Source organism: Nannospalax galili, unplaced genomic scaffold (assembly GCF_000622305.1).
Source record: "Nannospalax galili isolate Female #2095 unplaced genomic scaffold, S.galili_v1.0 scaffold735, whole genome shotgun sequence".
Taxonomy (NCBI): Eukaryota; Metazoa; Chordata; class Mammalia; order Rodentia; family Spalacidae; genus Nannospalax; species Nannospalax galili.
Genome location: NW_008337053.1, coordinates 1,055,402 through 1,075,585, shown reverse-complemented (window position 1 = coordinate 1,075,585; position 20,184 = coordinate 1,055,402). Strand labels below are relative to the sequence as shown.

General features: G+C 43.4%; 1 protein-coding gene across 4 annotated transcripts in view; it reads right to left on the bottom strand.

The window, feature by feature from the left end:
- Positions 1 to 582: 582 nt before the first annotated feature.
- Galk2 (galactokinase 2) overlaps positions 583 to 20,184 on the bottom strand; it is a 152,409-nt gene continuing 132,807 nt past the window's right edge. For 3 of the 4 annotated variants that reach the window (XM_008831793.2, XM_008831794.2, XM_029562946.1), the window contains 2 exons: positions 8,114 to 8,315; positions 594 to 1,139 (listed from right to left, as the gene is read on the bottom strand). In XM_008831793.2, coding sequence (XP_008830015.1) covers positions 932 to 1,139; positions 8,114 to 8,315 — 410 coding nt within the window. In that variant the 3' untranslated portion in view covers positions 594 to 931. Of the gene's footprint in view, positions 1,140 to 8,113; positions 8,316 to 20,184 lie in introns of all 4 variants that reach the window. The other variant, XM_008831791.2, reaches the window with a different exon arrangement.

Genomic DNA, 20,184 nt, shown 5'->3' with positions numbered 1-20,184 from the left:
GGCTGCCAGATCAATAGACATGCCTCTTGGATTGGAAAGGTGTTTGAAAAATAGTAGTGTAAATTGGAAGAAAGTAAATTCCAGGGACAAATTGAATTGTCTGAATTATTTTGATAGTTCTCTATTTCAGTGTGAAGGAAGGAGACTCAGAGTGTCCTTCATCTAAGTGTTGGCACTGTGAGCAGTGTGTATCCAAGCACCAAAAGAACTGAAATGATTATTCCTATGATAGACAGCAGGTGGTTTGTACAAAGTTTTAAGTGAGCCACAGATTTTCTTCTACAATCTATCTTTTGGGCCCCTCCCTGAAAAGCGATCCTTACCATCTTGATAGATGGGGGAATCTCACGTTCATTATACTATGTCTCTGAAAATCTGTGACTCTTTAATCATATATTATTTTCATAGCGTATGGAGACTAAACTTGAGGAGGAATTTGGAGTACCGCCATCTTCGCCAGCACCATCATCACCATCACCACCTTTAGCATCGGCAGCATCATCCACCACAGCAGGGGACTAAAACTGCAAGGAAGAAAATGCCAGGGGAAGACAGAGGAGAAGTACGTTCAAGAGCAGTACGCAATTCAATTCTACCAGTTCAAGTGTGGCAGTGCCTTTAATTCGGGTCCAATTCATGTAATTTAAAAGAGTACATTTTCATTCGTCTTTACAATCAATAAATCTCAGTAAATCACACTTCAAAGATCTAAGCATATTCTTGGCTCTTATTCACTAAAAACATATTTTAAGATGGAAAAATAATCATTATGAAGCATAGAGAGCTTTCAACCATTTCTTTGAAAATACATCTTGATAACAGCAACCGTTCCTCATAATACAAAACAGAAAAAGGATTAATTTACTGTGGCATAGGAAGTCCTGCCAGTTCCCAAATGCCCTAAATAGTTTCTCTGAGATTTTTACATTGTTTAGGCCTCAAGGAAAACCAAGGCCCCTCCTCCGGGTTTGGTAGCAAACAAGCTCTGCTTCTCCAGAGCTATGCTGGAACTGTTCCTCTGGTAATAAGCTTCATGCACATTTGTGAGAAAGTTGGGCAGCATGTCAGCAGGTACTATGGACACTGTGCAGCCTCCCCATCCTGCTCCAGTAAGTCGAGACCCTTTAGCTCCAAAATTCCTAAAACAAGAGAAAAAAATATTATCACCTATAAACAAAAATAAGAGCCATTTGCTTGTTTCAGAATACATAGTCTATCCAGGTTCTAGGAAGAGAGTTGTGGTGTTTTTCAGAGTGTTGACAAGGATTTTAGGGTCTTAAGAAATGTAAAGTGGGGGCTGGGGAGATGGTAGTGTCTGCCACTCAAACATGAGGACCTAGACTCAGAGCTCCAGCATCCATACAAGAGTTGGGCATTATGCCCCCTATCTGTACTCCACCATTGGTGGGTGGCGGTGGAGACAGACAGATCCCTGGAGCTCATTGGCCAGCTCACCTCACAGAATTGATGAGTTCTGTGTTCAGTGAGAAACCCTGTCTCAAAAAATAAAGTGGGAACATAAAATGTAAAATATTAAAGAGTAGAGCAATATAACAAGTCAAGCTCTGGTCTCTACACACATGCATGTGCCCTCACACCCACAAATGTAAACACACACACACACACACACACACACACACACACACACATACATACATACACACAAGAGATCTATACTGGATGTAATTTGAAACCTCTTTTTTCAGTATTGGGGATGAGAATACTTCATGAGATCTGGGAATAATCTACTACGGGCTTGATCCCATAAAGTAGCCACTTGAAGACCTGTGTAGCTAGCCTACCAGTTAATCTGGAAGGGGAAGTAAAAAGAAGACGGGCACGGGGCATGAGCAACATTAGGAGTCAGAAGGTCACTTAAAAGATGCTGACTCAAAACATGTGCAGTGCTTTGCACTGGGAGCTCCTCCACCAGCTATTTCAGCTGCATGCTGTTTTGTTATTGTGTGTTTGTGTGATGTATGTGTGCTATGCACATGTACATGTTCCTTTGTGTGCATGTGTGCAGGTTCACATACATGTGGGAAGGCCAGAGGCTGACATTTGGTGTCTTCTTCTATTGTTCTCTATTCTTGTTTTGGTCTTTTTGAGACAGGGTCTTCCTGTAGCCCTAGCTGGCCTGGAACTCACTATGTCGACCAGGCTGGCCTCGATCTCAAAGAGATCTGCCTGACTTTTCCCCCTGAGCCAGCACCTTCTGGGAGTAAAGGCATGTGCCACCACGCCTGCTCCTCTATTTTTGAAGATGATGTCTCTCAGTGAACACAGAGCTCCCTGATTCTACAAGACTAGCTGCCTGACAAGCCCCAGGGATCCTCCAGTCTCCAGCCCCGCAGAGGTAGGACTGCAAGCACTCATTATTATGCCTGGCTTTTTATGTGGGTGCTGACAATCCAAACTCAGGTCCTCATTGCACAGCAAGCATTTTACTGACAGAGCTAGCTCCCCACCTCTCAGTTGGGTTCTTAAGGTACTAGCTTTGTTCTTCATTTACTAAAACAGAACCTGTTAATAAACTCTTACTTGGTTAGTATGCTTAATCACTAACAGAAAATTATGCATACCTTTCCACAAAGGGAATGGTTCCCTGTAGGTCCACACCATCTTTCCTGAACTTTCTAGATAGAACTAGCCTAACTGGACCCATCAGATGAGAAACAAAGCAAGAGATCATCTTAGCCTCTATCGGCCAGGCACAACCTTAAACCTTAGATCTGATCTAAGAGGCTTTGAAGTATAAGGACCTTTCAAATATGTCATTTATTCTGTTAATGGAAGTTAACATATACTCCCAAATAATTTTTTCTAGCAAAATTTAGTCCAAATTAGTAGTAGACTTAAAACTTCATTACTAGGTCTGCCCAATTTTGTCTCCTCTAATGAGCTATTTCACCTCCTAGAAAATATCAACAGAACAGGCAGAACACAGAACACCCTGTCTTCCCGGATGCCAGGAACATCTCATGTTGGCAGCTCACCTCTCCCCAGTGCTTTCCTCAAAGGCTTTCATCATCAGTTTCTTTCACTAAAATATGTTTTTCATAGATACTCAAGGAAGAAATAATGTTTACAAACCATGAAAGATTACTAATCTCCTTGGGACCCTTAAAGAGTACTTTATGGCCCAATCACTGGATGAGGCCCAAACTCTACCATCCAGGCCAAAAAGTTGCTCTAATCAAGAGATTCTAGAATGATCCTGAGTTCCTAAGCTAGCAAAGTGCCTGTTTATAGTTTGATTTAAAGGAGAAACTTTTTCATAGATAATCACATCAAAAACTACCACCGGGGCTGCAGAGATGGCTCAATGGTTAAGAGCACTGGCTGCTCTTGAAGAGGACCTTGATTTGAATCCCAGCACCCACATAGCAGCTAACAAACATCCATTACTCCAGTTCCAGGGGATTCAATGCCTCCTCTGGCCTCCGCAAGCACTGCATAACAGGTGTACTTACAAACATGTAGGCATAACATTCATATACATAAAAATAAAAATTAATTTAATTAAAAAAAAAACAATCTACCATTTTTAGGCAAGCACGGTGGCACACGCCTTTAATCCTGGCACTTGGGAGGTGGAAGCAGGCAGATCTCAGTAAGATCAAGGCCACCCTGGTCTATATAGCGAGTTCCAGGCCAGCTGGAGTTACAGTGAGACCCTGTCTCAGAAAGAAACACAAAAACAGAACAAACAAAAACCAAGAAACTACCACTGTTGAAGAAGCTGGGAGAAACTGAGGAGCTCTTGTAGCATCTCAGAAAGACCCTAAAATCTGGGACTCACGATCAACCCCGGCCTGGTCTGGGTAACACTGTGCCCACCAGATTCTCTATGAACACAGTTCACCACGTTTTTTACTATCTTTTATGGCTTTTTAGGCATGTTTTCATATACTTTCAGTCCTTAAAATCTGCCATTTGTCTTCTTAAATAGCTCGGGCAATAGTAGCAATAATACCAAAATGAATCCTCTGTAATTTCAACAAGTAACCAACCAGAAGCAAAAAGTACTATTTTTTTCCTAAATCAGGGTACCAATAGCAATGTGTAACTGACATGTAACTAACTTGACTTCCAAACTGTTCTGTGTGCCTGAGGAAATCCTACTTTAAAATTTAAATTTACGTTTTGTTAATTTAAAATAGACATTTTATAATTAGTCAAAGGTCATCTTCATTATTTCATCTCATGTAATTAAAGTCCTAACATTAATTTAATTTAAAAAATAGCCTAACTACGTAAGTGTAGTTTGTCTGCCTTTAAAAAAAAAAAAAATTCTGCAGTTGCTGGCTAGCCTGGAACTCACTATGTAGCCCAGACTGGCTTTCAACTCCCAGCAATCCTCCTCCCTCAGCCTCTCAAGCAACTTTGCCCAGCTCCTGGTGTTTGGTTTGCATTCTAAATGGACTTTCTCTTGATGAGCAGTAAAAACAAAACAAAACAAAACACACACACACACACACACACACACACACACACACACACACACACACCCTGCCACAAAAAAACCAATTAGCAATGTCTTCCCCCCCTCCCGCCACTTGGGTCATGAACTTGTCCTGCTATGTGTTTGTCCTGGAGACAGTCCTGAGGGTCACCTGGGAAATTTGCTGTAGCTCAGATCACACTAAGAACTTCACTGACATTGGGTTAGGACATTCTAGGGAATTCTAGATAGTTGAGTTTCATTGACTCATTCAGCTACTTATATTTCCATGCACATAATTTCAACAAAGTGTTCACAAACACAAACAGAATTTAAAGCACTACAGACAGAGGAGGAGGACACCGAGTCTCTGCCACAGTACTTCTTGAACCCATTTCTACTTCCGCTTCCCTCCAACCTGCTCGGGCTGCTCAGTCTCTGGGTGTTGCCATTTTTCACAGTGACCAGGAAGTCTGGAGCTGGTGTGTTTATTAAACGACATGGTGCTCTGCCAGGGCGGCCTACACAGGCATCCCAGGGCCCTTCCAGCATGATGGCAGGGCCTCAGCGGGAACAAGGGCTCTCCTGACCTTCGTCTGCTCACTGCTTACTACTCTTGAGCACCAGCTTTGCCCAGTTTCTAATGCCATCCTTTACTTTATTCCTGCTATCTTTTGCTTCTTCAGAACTCCCTCCTTGCCTTATCGCTTCTCACACTTCCACATGAAAGAGTGCCCTAGCATGGGACAGCGGAGGATTGCCCAGTTTTGCATAATACAGAAAAGCCCCTGTATAACGCACACCCCAACTTTGGAAAGGGACAGGGGTAGTGACTGCAGTGCCTTATGCCTCTGGAGCTATCATCCTTGCACCTGCTCAGCCCTGGAGGATGTTCCAGTAGTAACGACCAGCTAGAATGTTTGTAGGGTATTACCTACTGGTCACATGACAGCAGAGAAAATCTTCCTTATGTAAGAACCTAAGGACCCAACTATTCTGGCCAACGTTCCCAATATTTAAGAACTTCACCTTTCAGTATGGGAGCACAAAACCATGAGGCTAGGGAATAAGCACAGGACTGTGACCTTAGCACATGTAAGGCTGAGAAAGAACAGTGATGAGTAGTAGGCGAGCCTTGAACCACAACTCAAAAAGAAACAGACAAAAAGAAAAAGAAATAAATTCATTTTGATAGGCAGCAATTGGCTTTCTAAACAAAAACAACCCTTTAAAAGGGGTGGGGCCCCTTAATCTGGACAGTTTTTTTTTTTTTTCCCTCAGAAAAGAAATGCAGCATGTGAAGATTCTAGTTGGAAGCACTTTAGGAGATTTTGAAGGGTCTGGAGAGATGGCTCTGGGATTAAGAGCACTTGCTGCTCCTCCGAAGGATTTGAGTTCAGTTCCCAGCACCCATGTGGGGGCAACCAAATACATGTAACTCCAGTTCCAGGGGTTCTGACTCCATCTCTGGCCTCTGGGGCACTGTAGTAGACACACATGCACACACAAATAAAAATAAATCTTTTTAAAAAAGAAAAGGTGTCCATTTAGGAGTCATAAATCTTTCACTAGAGCCACATATGTTATGTGTGGACCTGCAGAGGACTGGAAAGGTCACCAGACAGCACGAATCAGGTGTCCATCCTAAGTCAGCATCCAGAGTTGCAAAAACAGAATCGGCCATCCCCTATCCAGCCCCACCCGCTGCCATCCCACCTCCCTGTTCTGCCTGGCTTTGCTCAAAGTTCAAATGCTGGAAACCATGACAACAAGGCTTCCCACTGGAGAGCTTCAGGTCTAGAAGGAAAATAATAATAACAAAAAAAAGGCCCAAGGCTGAGTGTAGTCCACCTCGGCAGAGCCTACTGAGACCGTGGTGGCAGGTGTGGGAGCCAGGCTCTCCCACAAATCTTCTGTGGGAACCTGTTCAAATTGCTCCCCCTCCTTCTAGTGCCTTCCCAGACCTGTTGCCCCTCTTCTCCTTCCTGCTCAGAACCTATGGCACTGTGACGTCACTCTGACCGAGTCGTGAAAAGACCAAGGGGAAAAAGGTGCCTTTTAGAGAAACAAATTTCTTGGCCCCAAAACCAAGACATTCTCTAGATTCCTCTCTTTGTCCCACAAAGCAATGATCTAGAATCTTCTTTCATGGTATATGGCACTGAATCACTCATCACTCTCGTTGCTCCCTTTCTCTCTTCAAAGCCAGTCTTCCCACAGTTGACAGGCCACACAGTGGCTGCCCCTGAACCTCTGCTCTCGCCCACCAGCCCGCTGTCTTCCTGCTGGGTCTCACTGAGGACAGCCCATCTACTTGCTGTACTGACTTCTTTTCTTCCGTCAGGTCTCTATCCGGGTATCACTTCCTTAAGATGCTTTCTCAATCATTCCGTGTGTAGACTACCCAGTCACCTGCTATTCATCATCCCCTCCAGTCTCTGTCAGCAGCATTTATCTCTACCGCTCAAACTACTTTGAATTATCATTTGCCTCTTTGCCCACAGAAATGTACACAAGTGTTGGATGATGGTCCTGAGAGAAGAAAGTACATTAGAGACTTTCAGGAAGTTGGCAAACTGCTTCCATGGTTTTTCAGGGATGAGTCAAACATCCTTCTCCCTTCTAAGTAAAGACGCTTCCTCCTCATTTCTACATAAATCATTCCACCTCCTCTTATGTCCAAGACTGAGCAGTATTTGTCACTTAACTGGGCCCTTCACAATTTCAAAAAAAGGAGCACTTATAATAACGAAACAAGTTCTGGAAGGTTTGGGGGCGATGAGTCTGACGCCAGCAGGGTGAGTTTCAGCAGTGCTGTGTTCAAGTCTCTCAGCAGGTTGGGTTCCACATGCCATTTGTGATCCACTGGAGCTGCCTGGTTTAAACTGGCTGGGTGTTGCAGAGGGAGGCAAGCCACAGGCGCCAAGCGCTTAACTGCATTTCCACTGCTAATTGCATGCAGCACTTTTCATCTTCTCACAGCTAAAGGACAGGGAGTCATTTGGGAGTGCTCCCAGCTTCCCCTTCAGTCCTCCCCCCAGGTCAGGGAGAGACCTCCTGGTAAGGGGACTCTACTATCCCCATTCTTTCAAATTATAAGGAAGTTGTTTGGGGTTTTCTAAACGAGTGTCTCTCTTTATACGTCTGTCTTAGCCAAGTTTATAATCTGGGCTTTCTTTTGCCTGTATTTCTGCTAATTGTCCAGAATAAATATGGAAGACAGGAGATGGGCTTTCTAAGAGATTCTTTCAGCCACCTCCCCCAACAAACTCTCAGGCTGCAGACCGTCTTTTGACTATCCGTCTTCTGAACAGAACTTAATCAGGATGATTGACAGGGGTTTCTGACTAAACTACCATGAAAAGGTAACTAGAAGGCCCGTGTGGTAGGGGTCAGGAGGGTGCTATCCACCTACGGACAGAACTGGTTCCAAACTAACTGCAGACTCAGTGCCCCACAAGCCAGGTCTAAACCTTTCATCCTACAACGAACATGCAGGAGGAGGGCTCTACATCACGGGAGGGTCCTACATAGGAAGGATTTGCATGGATTATGAAAATGTTTCTTTTTTTTTTATTAATTTAAACAGTACTCCTTGTGGGCACGCCTTACACACACACACACACACACACACACACACACACACACACACAGCCCTCTCAGCCTCACCGGCAGATGTCTACCAGCTGGTCCAGCTCAGGGCAGCTGCACTCGTACATGTCCCGGCAGCTCCTGTGGCTCTGGTTCATCAGCTCTCCCAGCAGCTGGACCATGTTGTCAGGTGCTTCTTCACATATCTTCTTAAACTGGAGCACGCGTGCAGCCTCGCTGTACACGTGCTTTGCCCGCTGATAGAGCTTAAAGGTGAGCACTGAGGAAGGAAAGCATGGGGAAGGAGGTCAGAAAGGATTGCTGGACCACACCTTCCTAAGAAAGACACAGTGAGTGTGTATGTGTGTGTGTGTGTGTGTGTGTGTGTGTGAGAGAGAGAGAGAGAGAGAGAGAGAGAGAGAGAGAGAGTGTATAGTTGTTTGGTTTGACCTGAGACAGGGTCTCACTACGTAGCCCAGGCTGACCTTGAACTCAAGATGCTCCTGACTCAGTCTCCCCAGTCAGTGCTGGTATTACAGGCATGCCCACCACACCCACCTAACACATGATTTTAAGGGTTTCTAGTTCTGCCTGCATTGTCAGGGCCTTATGTGTTCAGTAGGTCTCTATTTCAGTTAGAATTTATCATAGATACAGACCATCTATTGGCAAATCAGTTTACTTACTTTCTTTATATTGATCTTAATGTTTTCTCTCTTTACTCAGCACATCCAGAAACGTGCCCATACATGTACAAACTAAACCTTCCTATTGGAAGAGAGAGGTAGCATGTACTGAGCATAACCAACATGTCAGCTGCTTTAAAGGGACAACTTCATGTAGCTCTCAACATTCATGGGGAGATGAGAAGCAACATCCCTGCTAATCGGAAAGGAGCCTAAGCATAGTGAGGGGTCCTGACTCAGCAGAGTGAGAAGCTGGGGTCCTGCCTAAATGGCAGAACAAACTAAGGATGTCCGGCCTTACTGCCACAGTCTTTCCAATATGCCCCACCAGCAAGGCCCATTAAAAATGCATATGCCATATATAGATGAAGGCTATACAACAAGAAACACAGTGTCAGACAGGAGAAATTTCCCTTCCAGTTATTGGTCAGCGTAGTCCAAAAGACTCCTAAAATAACACAGACTATTACAATAGCCCTTGATTGCCTCCAAGAACTTGAAGGTAAGCTCTATTGCTGAAGAAAGGACATACTTCAGACATAGGACTTGGAGCAATGGAGCTGGAACTGACCTGGAAGCCTCCTCCCTGAAGGCTAGCTCTCATGGTATCAGAGGACACTATGCAAGCTGCTTCTAGAGAAAATCAATGGTCCAACTCAGATGTAAAGCCTAATAAACAATGACTGTCCCAGCAAACTATCGCTATTGGTGCAGTAATGGTACTTTCATCTTGAGAGTGATCAACAGCTGTCTAATTGAACTTAAAGCTTTCTCAATGGGTGGGAACTCAAATACATATGGCTGGAGAGGTCACAGATCCTAGAGAAAAACCTGTGCCTGTCACATCCCTAGACAAACATAATTTTTTACTATATGCTAAATAAGTATCCTTATATTTACAGACAAGTATACATCTCACCATCCATCAAAGAAGTTCCTTTTTGCAATGGGTGGAGACTAACCACAACTGGTCAAAAGAAGAGAATAAGTGTCTATGAAATGTCCAGTCCTGGGAGATATATCTACAATGCAACCCCTACATCTGAGGCTCAGGGAACATAGAGAAACGGGGGTGTGGGGCAAAGAGAATATCAATGCATCTCTCAATTCTCACCAGCAAAGCTTCCTCATACAACAGATGGTAATCAACATGGAAAGCCACAACCAGCCAAAATGTAGAGAAGAAGAGACTGCAGAGTCCATGTCCCTGGGTAGGACTCCTATATTAAACCTCTGCCACTCAGGGCTCAGGGACCATGGTGGAAGAGAGAATGAAAAGGCTGTATGAGCAAGGCATGATAGATGACCACAAGGAAACTTTTCCAGGCCGTTGGGAACTTGCTCGTATGAACTTACAGCAGTTGTGACAGCATGCGCAAGACCTATGCAAACTCAAACCAGACAAAAACCCAGCATAGAAGTTGGGAAATAGGTAAGAATCCCCAGCCTTAGCTGAGGAACTATTGGCAGATGATCACTGTTGGGTAAGGGAGATTTGGTCTTCTTTAAGGGAGTGATTAATACTTGATAGGCTGACTAGGCTCCAGTGGATGAACTCATCATGAGGGTGTATCTGGGGAGACAAACAGGCCTTAAAATATTTGAAAGAATACATGAAATCTGGTGGGGGGGCATGGAGGTTGCAGAAAGGGGAGGGAGTTTAAATATGATTAAAATGTATGAAATGAACAAAAATTAAAAATAGAAAAAATCCAGTCATGTGTACACAGCTAGGTTTTTACGTTATGGTTTTCTATGCCCCAAACCCCCTAACTTAGAAGCCGTGAAATCATTCCTTTCTAGTTCTTTTTTCTCCTCTTAAGTGCCTGCTTCCTTGTTCTTGCCTTGTTCTTTTTTATTTTTTAAATTTTATTTATTATTTTCATTATATGTGTGTGAATGTATTACCTGCATATACATGCACCCATGCTTTGCAATGCTCACAGTGGTCAGAAGAGGGTATCAGATCGTCTGGAACTGGAGTCAAAGACAGTTCATAGCTGCCCTGTGGGTGCTGGGAGCCCAGGTCCTCTGCAAGGGCAGCCAGTGCCCTTAACCGCCCCGCTGAGCCATCTCTCCAGCCCCTGTTCATCAGTCCTTTATTGCTGTATTATAATAGCCTCCTGCCTGTCCTAACCATACTCCATCCCTATGTTCACTAAACATTTGCTTCAAAGTCAACTGTGTGCTAGGCAAAACTCCAGGTGGAGCAAATGAGCCAGAGGATAAAAGAGACGTAAACAGGGTGCATGTACTGTGAGAGGAGAGTCCTGCATGGCGCACTAACCAGACAAAGGAGGTAGGAGGTCAGAGACGCCTCTGGATGGCAACTATTGTGCTCTAATTCTGATTCTGCCTCTTCTGAGGACCTTGCAAAATTTGGTTTTATTACTGTTGCTGTCATTTTTATTGTTGTTTTTTTTGCTACACGTATGCTTCAAACATGGAAAAAAGTATTTAGAATAAAATAAGCATCATGTGTCTATCATCTAGTGTTATTAAATGCTCATGTTTTCCCATAGTTATTTTACCTTTTCATAAGAAACAAAATGACAGGATTTAAGCTAAAAAGAAAATGCATATAACAGTAATTATGTTTATAAACATGTATCCTGTTAAGTAGGAGGGAGACGTGTTGAGAAGGGTTTCAGTGCGACCTGAGTCACCTCAGCTCACATTCTAGACTATTTATGAGCTGCAGCATTTTTATTATACAAGGAAATTTTTCTGCTCCTATAGAAACAACAATTTAATTATAGAAAACAAGGACTTACTAATTTTCTTCCATCATTCCTCAGCATTGTATCAAATTAACATATCTTTAAGACTGTATTATGTTAGATGCTTTAAGTTTTAAAATTTCTATTTGGAGGCTGGAGAGATGGCTCAGTGGTTAAAAGCACTAGCTGCTCATGCAGAGAACCTGGGTTCGATTCCTAGAACCCATATGGCAGCTAACAGTCGTCCTTAACTCTGGTTCCAGTGGACCAGACACTCCCTTCTGGCCTCTGAGGATAGGGTACTGTAAGACACAGGTGCACTTACATGCAGGCAAAACACTCATATACATAAAATACAAAGAAATAATTTCTTTAACATTTCTGTTTAAGTTGTTAAGTTTCATAAAAATCATTGAATGAAATTTGGCTTGGGATCAGGTAAGATTTCAAAATAATTTTAGAAGTGGCCTTACACATTTAATACTGTGTATTATATGAAGAGGTGCTCTTGGCATTGACAATTATAAAATCAAAATGTTTATCAACTCTGAAAACACTGAAGATTATCTAAATCCTTAATTATTTACACAAAACAAGCAGACACATCTTCCTCACGACCATGCAGATTTGTTCTCATCTTTAGTAAATGATAAAATTATATGACTAACAAAGAAATTTTAAAATAATTTTTATGACTTGTCAGTAAATGTTTGATTTGTACACCTATTTTATACACCTACAAGTCCAGGGTTGTGTAAAAACTTCTCAGGTGTAAAGGGATCACGAGTGGAAAACATTTATGCAGCCCTGGTTTAAGCCATCCAGGATATGGTGTTTTGTTACAGCACCCCCAAAGAACACAGCACTCTCAGGGTCTGTGTAATAATACAGTCATCAGACATTTCCATAAACTAATAATAAAGGAAGTTTTTAATGTTTTCTCACACAGGTTCTCAAGTGAGTCATGTGAAATGCAGCAAACTCATGTGGATTTCCCATTTCCCTCAGGGACCCACATTCAGTCACTGAATCTGATCGGTACATTAAGTAACTGCTCCTCTTCACACTGCTACATCCAGACTTACACTTTTATTCTGTTAAAATCTTTGTCTTAGTCACTTCCCCCTGTAACCTACATTTAATCAACAAGCTAAGCTCCCAAAACAAAGCCCCACTCATGCCAGTTACTACCCTACACCACAACCTTTCCCCAGTGTTTACCATAGTTGGGAACTGGTGCTCAGTCCCAACCTGTAGGGACCTCCTCCTACAGCCAGACCGCCCAACCTGTCACTCTAACACTCTGCTTCTGGATAGACTCATTAGTCACCCAGAGAAATGACTTCTTCCTCCTTCTCTCTGGGTCAAAACCTTACCTCTTTCTAAAGGCTCAGATTACATTTTACATCATCCATGGAGGCCACGAGGGGCTCAGCTGGAAATAATTTCTTGACTGAATTTGTACCGTGCTTGCAGTCCGTGGTCTCATCTGGTGCTTATTGTACACTTTCCACAGTGATTATTTCTCGGATCTCTGCAAAAAGCTTGCAGACTCCTAAAGACAGACATTGAGTCTCTTAGCACCACATAGCCCCCAAACAACACTCCCTCCATGGCACCTCGACATGGCAGAATCCAATGGGTGTTTATGTTTGATTATGAAAAAATTAGGCCTTAGCTTTTAACCCCAGTTCAAAATCAAATGCTTCCATCTAGGCCTTGCTATTTTGTTTAAAAAAAACAAAACAGGGAATGCCAGTACTGACAGCTTAACCAAGTACTGAAGCCGAGGAAAGGGGCCAGCAGTAGTCCCTTCAGTTAGGTCTGCAACTGCTGACAGTTGTGGGTGAGAAACGAGAAGACAAAGGGCAACTGACCAGCCTGTGCTGCAGTTTGAATGAGAAAGCTCACCCATACGCTCATGTATTTGGACACTTGGTCCTCAATTGGTGGTGCTGTTTGGTGAGGTTATGGAACTTCTAGGACACTGAGCCTTGCTGGAGGAAGTATGTTACTGGGGGAGGACTTTGAGGATTTAGAGTCTCCCCTCACTTCCTGCTCACTCTGCCCTCTGTGAGGACAGAGGTGATCAGCCAGTATCCTGCTCCAGCCACCTGCTGCCACTATGGACGCTCCCTCTGGAACCATAAGCCAAAATGAACTCTTCTACAAGTTGCTTTTGGTCATGGTGTTTTATCACAGCAACAGAAAAGTAACCAATACAATATGTGTGCCCAATATGGTGCCAATCACTTCGCATGTGTTTAATAGAATCCAGGTTGTAAAATATATATTTTGAAAGGAAAGAAAATGGTTTTGGCAACTGTACCTTAACAGTATTACTCTTTCTTGAGGCTGGAAGCCAGGTGCACATAGCTTATACCTATAAACCCCAGCATGAGGGAAAACGAAGCAGAACTGTCTGAGTTCCTGGCCATCCAGGGCTACAGTGTTAGACTCTGTCTCAAAACCCAAAAAACTGAAGGAAAAAAAAAAAAAAACACAAAAACTTGAGGTTGAAACAAAATCTTTTAAAATACCAACTTAGGATTCCATGTGTTTCACTTCGCTTTTAAACTGCTTCACCTCCCACAATACAGACTGTTACAAAGTCGGAGCATGAAGTGGGAGGAGGGGAAAGAATCATTTCAATTTTATTGTTAGGTCCCATGGATAAAAAAAATCCCTTAGTTCCCAGGTCTATTGTCATTTATGGCTGTGCCACGAAAGACAATAAAGACAATAAATCGTTTTGACTGTCTCTGTGGTTATGACTCAGTGCTGTGTGGCTGACAGACCCCTATGTCATGCAATGATGAGAAAACATTTTTATTAACTATGGATAATAGAAAAGTTGCAGTCAGATAGAACACTGGGAAATATATAATACAAGCCATCACCTATATGAAAGTTGACAATTTCCATATCTCTATCTGCTGGATAGACAGATAATCTGCTGGAGAATTTTTAAGTAAATTACAGATGACATATATATTTTCTCCTTACCCATTTAAGCATGCTCCTCTATAAAATAAGGGGAGTGTCTTACATAAACACAGTATCATTATTAATCTAACAGAATTACCACTGAGTCTTTATGGTCTCACATATCCAGTCCACGGCTCAGTTTTCTCAAGTATTCCTAGTTAAATTTTAGTTGGTTTACACCAAAATCAAAAGTCCACACGTCCCTGAGAAAACCGACCCTCCTCCTCCCACAGGGGTATGACCCCTGGTAGGCTGCCAATTCTCCACTGGACGGCCCTATACCCTTACCCACACAGGGGGCACTAACTAGACTTGGTGATTTAGTTAAAAACAAAAACAAAAAAAGAGGACATGAAATTGCAAGGGAGACATGGTTGGGGAGGTCTGGGAAGAGTTGGAGAGGGGATGGACATGATCAAAATATACTATATACATGTATGCAATTCTCAAAGAATATATACACATGTACTTGTTATTATGTGTAATAAGTCTCTTTTAACCAAGAATTTTCAGTGCTTTTTGATACCCTAGATTCTCAGATAGTGGGGGCCGAAGGGTGTCTGTTTTCAGTTGTGATATGAAGATCTTGCTGAAGGCTACAACAGATTTGCAGACCCCTTTCAGGAGGGAAGCAGTTCTCTGTTGGTTGGGTATCACAACTGTCCTCTGGATCCAGGGATCTGGCTTGTTATATGCTCATCATGCCTCTGTTGTACAGATTAAAAAAAAATTTCAAAGAGAATCTGAAACTTCATCAGGTTATCTTTATGAACACACATTCATAGAGAGGGTTGTTATGTCAAAGGGTGAAGGGTGCCATTCACTATGTCCACTGCACGTGCCATTGTTTTCAAGGCAAATTCAACTTCAAAATGTAATACTAGCTGCCACTTTCCACCAACACTAGTGGTAGCCTCTCCTAGCCATACAAAGTGCAAGGTTTCAAAGCACCAATACGCCACATGGGTCTCAGAACAGAGTTCTGAAATCATAACATCATTCTGAAATCTAAATGAACTGAAAATAAAGATTTCAGTTGCCCGTTGAAGAATTTTCATTTGCGTAATAAATTGATTGCTCGCTCTAAAGCTGCCCTCTGACTTCATCCCTCACCATCCTCCACTTTCTCAGCACACCAGCCTCATCTCTGGTTGGTTCCCCTCATGAGATCTCTGTGGTCTTCACACTGTGTCCCCTTCTTGTCATTTGACCTCCGATCACAGTTTCAAGGACCACTCCCCTCGCCCCAGTATGGAGCAGTCCCCACAAGTGCATGCGCTCCACTTCATCTTATCCTTCTTTTCTCTCTTCAAGTTTCTTCTTGTGTGCTAAGTGCTCAATGGTTCGCACAGCTTCCCTCAGCGAGAAGGCAGCTCCGGTAAGTGAGCACCTATTCTCATTTCTTCAATGTGTGTCCAGGAGATAGGACAGAACTTAGCATACAGCAGGGGCTAAATAATGTTGGCCAAATGGTTCTGTTCCATCTCTTCTGTAAAAAACTACAACTAAAATTATGCTAAATACTTAGCTGTAGGACAGATACAACAGAGCAGACAGAGAAGACCTGCCAGCATCACTACAGAGTTGGAGGATTTTTTTAATATGGTGATCAGGAGAGGTGATTAGTGAACTTCAGTCTTCAAAGTGCCCCAACCACAAACGGCTGATACTTTATATTATATTTTGCTTCATAAATGTGATAGGAATTTCTAAAACAAAGTGTGCTTGAAATGAAAGGGAAGAAACAGCAGATAATCAGTTTAAATAAACTTCTTTTCTAAGCAGCCTTTGTAATTTAAAAATTGGATAATTCAGGGCTGGTGAGATAGCATTTAAGAGCACTGTCTGCTCTTGCAGAGGACCTGGGTTAGATTCCCAGCACCCACATGACGGCTAACAACCATCTGTAACTCCTGTTCCAGGGGGTCCAACGTCATCTTCTGACCTCCATGGGCATTGCACGTGCACTTACGTGTCTGCAGGTATATCATACACATCAAATAAAAATAATTTTTAAAAATGGGATGGTTGGGGCTGGAGAGATTGCTTGGTGGTTAAGAGCACATACTGCTCTTCCAGAGGACCTGAGTTCAGAACAAAGCACCCACATAGGACAGCTCATAACTGCCTATAACTCCTGCTCCAGAATGCCCTCTTCCGGTCTCTTGCAGGCACTACACTCATGTGCATAACACCCTCCCCCATACATGCATACATATTATTCAAAAATAAAAAATTTTAATCCAAATGACTGCATAGCTTTGGAGCAGAACATTTCTAATCCAAGAATCTGAATCAGGGCACAGGTTATCTGGTTGGAAATGGATGAGTTAAAGTCCTTGGCAGGGAAACACACTGTGTCCTATCTTTCTTACACAAGCCCTGAGGACAATAGGCCAACAGGAGATGAAGGGCTTGCCTATCCAACTCTGAATGAGTTCCACTGGGTTAGTTTTAGATTCTACAGGCAAAAATGGATGACTCCTTCTTAATTACCTCATATTCTACTCTGAACAATTTCAAAAGCAGCGGGTAAGATGGTCACCTAGCAACAGTCCACCATTAGTTCCGACTGAGCACCTGCCATGTGCCCAATTACAGGCTAAAGATGATAGGAGAGACATACACATGAAGTCCCTACTTAAGGGAATGCCAGTAAAAAGAACAGACAAACCATGAGAGCCCTGCACAGTGCCAGCACAGCATCTATCCAGGCACTGAAGAGATAAAGGTGCTCCAGGAACGCAGGCTTGGCTTGGTGGAGGCAGGCCAGTACCAGAAGAGAAAAGGGGCTTGAGCTGCAAAGGCAGAACAGCCAAAGGCCAGAGCTGAGAGCAGTGCATGCACAGGCCTGAAGAAAGCAAGCTGCCTGTGACATGCAGCAGGAAGACACCTCACGTCTGAGGATGTGACATCCTCTGCTGAACCCAGTACACGGAAATTTCAGACTAATCACTGTGAGCCATGGCCAGCCGGGGTGATGCTTTCTTGGCCTACAAAATATATTTAAATTGGGAAATTTTACATTAAAAAAATCAGAATAGAGGCCTGTCTGTTCTGGACCTGCTTCCTGCACAGGAATCAGCAGTTAGAGCTGAGGAAACAGGGCATGCACTCTTCATTCTGCGTGGTGCACCACTCCAACCATCCAGTGTGTGGGCTGCCTCGCTAGTTCCTGTCTGCCTGGTCTCTGTAGGCCACTGTGCACGGTCCCTGTTCCATAAAGCTCTTTGTGTCAGTGTTTCATGACAGAGAGGAAAGTGGGCAAACCTCCTTTTGAGTGGTTCATCATGACAAAATAGGCCACTACAGCTCTTACAACTAAAGGTCACTTCCCCTAGGCACATTGCTAGTTCTGTATTGAATTATATTCTGTCATCCATCAACCTGGTTTAGTTATGCTCCCCCAGACATACGCATACACAATGTAGTCTTTCAGATATGGGGAAACAGGCCTTGTGTCTTATGTCCTGAACACTATTGAAGATCTACTATGTGCCGGCTCTAAACTAAGGAACCAACAATAACAAATGGAAGAGGCTCTTCACTCTCAAGAAGTAAGTCTACTGGAGAGAAACCATTAAATGAGAGCAGTAAAAGCAACAGAGATTAAGGAACTCCTCACAGGTAGAGAGAAGGCACCAAGTCCCAAGAGCATCCTGCTCCAAGTTAACCTAAAAGCCAAGCGTGGGACCAAAACTGGGGACAGGAACAGGGCTCTAGGAAGCAGGGTGGAGGGTAAATACAGAGACAGAAAGAGAAAACCTAATAAAGGACACTTGAGCTGCAAGCAACCAATGAGGCATCCAGAGCCCAGTCCCTTGGAAGTCTTTCTAAAATCACACAGAATACACCTTAGAATTAACCTGCAAAGGATAGGAAGACAGACATCAAACCCCTGGCACTCCCATTTTTTGAGTATTGTCTGCAAAGGGGTAAACATCTCCACAGAGATGTGCCTGGGGAGCAGAGCTGTCCCCACCCAGTGGCTTCAGGAATGTCTCAGTATCATCAAGAAGCACTTGAGTGGGCTGCTAGCTTGACTTGGGCTATTGGCTATGCTGAAGTCAGGTAGGCAGAGGGGATGTGGCACAGAGGTTGTGACCTTCGGGGGGGGGCTGTAAAGCCAGCATCATCCTAAATGATGAGTAGGTGTTCAGCAAGCCAATTAAATGCTAGGGTAGAAACAAAGAAAAGCACTGAGAACAGAAGGCAGCAAGAATATCACAGGTAAAACTACAGAGATTAGAAACAAAGGCCCATTTAGAAAACACAGAGTGCACTCTGGCCGGAGCATGAAGTAAGGAGCAGAGAGCACAAAGAAAGAAAAATCTAAGTGATGACAGGGCAGGCAATAGGGCATGTTTGCTGGCCTTCTCAGAGAGAGAGAACCTTTTGAAAATTAAGCTGATGGGCACTGTCCATAATGTGAGGGCGCAAATATCCTAAATGTGGCCTACAGTCCGGCACACACATGGTTCCACAGAGCTATTGGATCCAGATGATGAATTCCAGTTGGAGATTAGAAAGCATTCCAGGCTTTAGCTATTATTTCAGTCAAGATTCTTGTCTGTAACTACAGAAACCTATACCAACTAGCTAAAATAAAGAGGAAGGTCCCGCCCTCACCTCCTTTTTTTCCCTGGGCTGCACAGCCTCCAACATCCTGGTGCCAGCACCTTTCCTGGATAATTCCAGCTGCGCCCACCACACCTTGACTCCCCCAGCCTTATTCACCCTCCCAGCTCCCTGACCCTGTCTCTCCTCCTAGACTGGGTACTGGCCCATTTCCTGTCTTGGCACCCCAGACACCAGGGCTGACCTCTTGGCCCAGAATCCGACTGCTTCCTGATCCTTTGCACCCAGACCAAGCCAGTTTCTCCCAGTAGTTCCAAGGAGCCCTGGGGGCCTCTTCCTGCTGCCACCTCCCTTTGCATCCCTGGGTGGCACGGCCACCAGCTTCCTGAGACCAGCATCTTTCCTGGGCCCTACTCCCAGGCCAGCCCAGCCCCCAAATTCCCGAGGGCAGCATCTTCATGGAGGGATCCAGAGCTTAGGAGAAAGCCTGAAAGCATGTGAGCCTCATCCCAGTTGGGCCTCTGTGGGAACTCCTGAAGACAAAAGCAATTAGGCCACTCCAATATGAAATCAAAAGAGAGAACCTGAAGCCTAGACCAACTAGCTTTTCATGCCCAACAAGTAAACCACAAAGGCACATAAAATTTACAAAAAGAAGCAGATCTAAGCTCAACAAAGGAAGGCTTGAGTCTCATACAAGAATCAGAAACTACAAAAGACATTCACATGTCAAAGTCACAGAGAAAAAGTAATAACAAGAAAAACCAAAAGAATATATCCCCACAAAGTACCAGTATTCCTCTAGAGGAGTACAATGAGAAGCCCCTAGAGAAAACGCAGGACATGGAACTCAAAAGAACAATTATAAACACAATGAAAGAATTCAGTGAATTTAAAGAACACACAAAGAAATCCAAGAACTGAGGGAAGATAGGGATAAAATTCTGAATGAATTCAGAAAAGAGTTAGAAATATTGAAGAACACTCAGGCTGAAATGAAGAAGGAAGTGAAACACTCAGTAAGCCAATTAGAAATGACAGGAGAAAGCCTCACCAATAGGATGAATGAAATGGAAAACAGAGTATCAAGACTGGAAGATAAAGTGGATGAACTAGACCACTCAAGCAAAGATTATGAAAAATTTAAGAAATCACAAGAATGGAATATGCAGGAATT